We start from the raw sequence: 1,909 nt of genomic DNA on the forward strand, positions 1-1,909 counted from the left end.
CCCCGCTTCCTCCCTCCCTCCCTCCCTCCTTCTGCAAGGTGCGGCCTGAGGGTATGAGGGCTAGAACAGCTGCTGCCACAATGGGAGGGTCTGAAATTGCCTTGAGGATGGGCTGACAAGGCAGAGGGCAGAGCCTAGAGACAAAGAGAAGATGAGTCCTTGGTGGCACACTTTCACCTGCAGAAGCCTGGACTTTTTCAATGCTGCAGGCCAGCAGATCCTTTGAATTGCCTAAATCCTTTAAATGTGTGGAAGCCACAACCCTCAAACAGGTCCCTCCCAGCACCCAGGGCCCCAGAGCACTCACTAGGCTGATAAAATCATGGTAGCAGATCTGCCCATCCGCGTGGCTGTCGGCAAGGGCCAGGAGTACCTCCCTTTTGTGAGGGTCCAGCTTGGAGCTGTGGCTCTCCAGAAGACTCCGGAACTTGCCTGTGCTGATATAGCCTGTGTTCCCAGGGTCAAACTGAGGGAAAAGCAGACAGCAGCGGGGTCAGCAGGGCACCACCTCCTCTTCACACTGATGTGGGTGCCCGGATCTCCACTACTATTCACTGGCTTTAATCCCCAGCCCCTGGCAAAGAGTCTCAGTCAGTGTCTGGGAGGTTTCTAAGGATCTCCCTGGGAAACATCTAAATAGGAATGACAATCACTTGAAGTCCTAGAGGACCTGCAGAACTTCAGGATCACCCAATCCAGCCATCTCATGTGGATAAGGAAACTGAGGCTCAAAGAAGTTAAACTGCCTCCTCTCACCATGGAGACGGAAGTACAAATGAAAAGGCAATGGGTGGAGGAAGATGAGAAACTTCTGGGGCCTGGGACAGGGGAGAGGACAGCAGGAGAAGGACGTTTCAGCTGCGACTGGCAAAGGGAAAGGGGACTGGGCCAGAGGGACTCCAGGGGGGATGCCAGAGGGCCCTGGGGAGCAAGAAGCACCGCCTTGCAAGTCCTTGTGCCCCAGGCCACCCTCCCACAGCCCCTCCCACACACCCAGGCAGGGAGGATTGGCGGGTCTCCCCGGAGACACTCTGCTCTGTGGTTTTTGTTTTGCCGGGTGTTTGTGCATGCACATGAGTGTGCATCTGTGTTTTGCACCATGCTCTTTCATCGTTTGCAGCTTTGCACACGAATCTGCCTGGGATTCCCTTTCTTCCTTCGTCTCCCTGGAAGACTCCGACTCACCCTTCCTGACTACTCAGATGTGCCCTTCTCTTGGAAGGCTCCCCTCAGGCTTGGCCTCTTCTCACTGCGCCCTCCGCTCTGTCCAGACCTCTGGGCCTCCAGCCCACACTGGTGTCTGTCTGCTTTTGCCTCCTCCTGGACTGTGTGCCTCGCAGATGGGTATCACAACTTATCCCCGAGGCTTAGCACAGAGCCTGGCATTATCAGCACTCAACCGAGATTTGTTGGATGAATAAATAGTGGGTGTTCAGATGAACAGACAGGCACTGATTTTCCATGAAAATCAGTTAGAAAAGGCAGGATCAGGCCAGGTGCGGTGGCTCATGCCTGTAATCCCAGCACCTTGGGAGGCCAAGGCAGGCAGATCACGAGGTCAGGAGATTGAGACCATCCGGGCTAACATGGTGAAACCCCATCTCTACTAAAAATACAAAAAATTAGCTGGGCGTGGTGGCAGGTGCCTGTAGTCCCAGCTACTCGGGAGGCTGAGGCAGGAGAATGGCATGAACCCGGGAGGTGGAGCTTGTAGTGAGCCAAGATCACGCCACTGCACTCCAGCCTGGGTGACAGAGCGAGACTCCATCTTAAAAAAAGAAGAAAGAGAAGAAGGAGAAGGAGAAGGAGAAGGAAAAGAGAAGGAGGAGGAGGAGGAGAAGGAGGAGAAGGAGGAGAAGAAAAGAAGAAGAAGAAAGAAGAAGAAGAAGGAGGAGGAGGAGGAGGAGGA

At 54.4% G+C, this 1,909-nt stretch overlaps 1 protein-coding gene across 2 annotated transcripts in view; it reads right to left on the reverse strand.

Annotated features, from left to right (window-relative positions):
* Positions 1–1,909, reverse strand: part of RHBDL3 (rhomboid like 3) — a 63,224-nt gene that overhangs the window by 44,075 nt on the left and 17,240 nt on the right. For both annotated transcript variants that reach the window (XM_017890879.1, XM_017890878.1), the window contains one exon: positions 308–466. In XM_017890879.1, the coding sequence (XP_017746368.1) occupies positions 308–466 (159 nt within the window). The remainder of the gene's footprint in view (positions 1–307; positions 467–1,909) is intronic.

The sequence above is a fragment of the Rhinopithecus bieti genome, unplaced genomic scaffold, assembly GCF_001698545.2.
Source record: "Rhinopithecus bieti isolate Rb0 unplaced genomic scaffold, ASM169854v2 scaffold_19652, whole genome shotgun sequence".
Classification (NCBI taxonomy): Eukaryota; Metazoa; Chordata; class Mammalia; order Primates; family Cercopithecidae; genus Rhinopithecus; species Rhinopithecus bieti.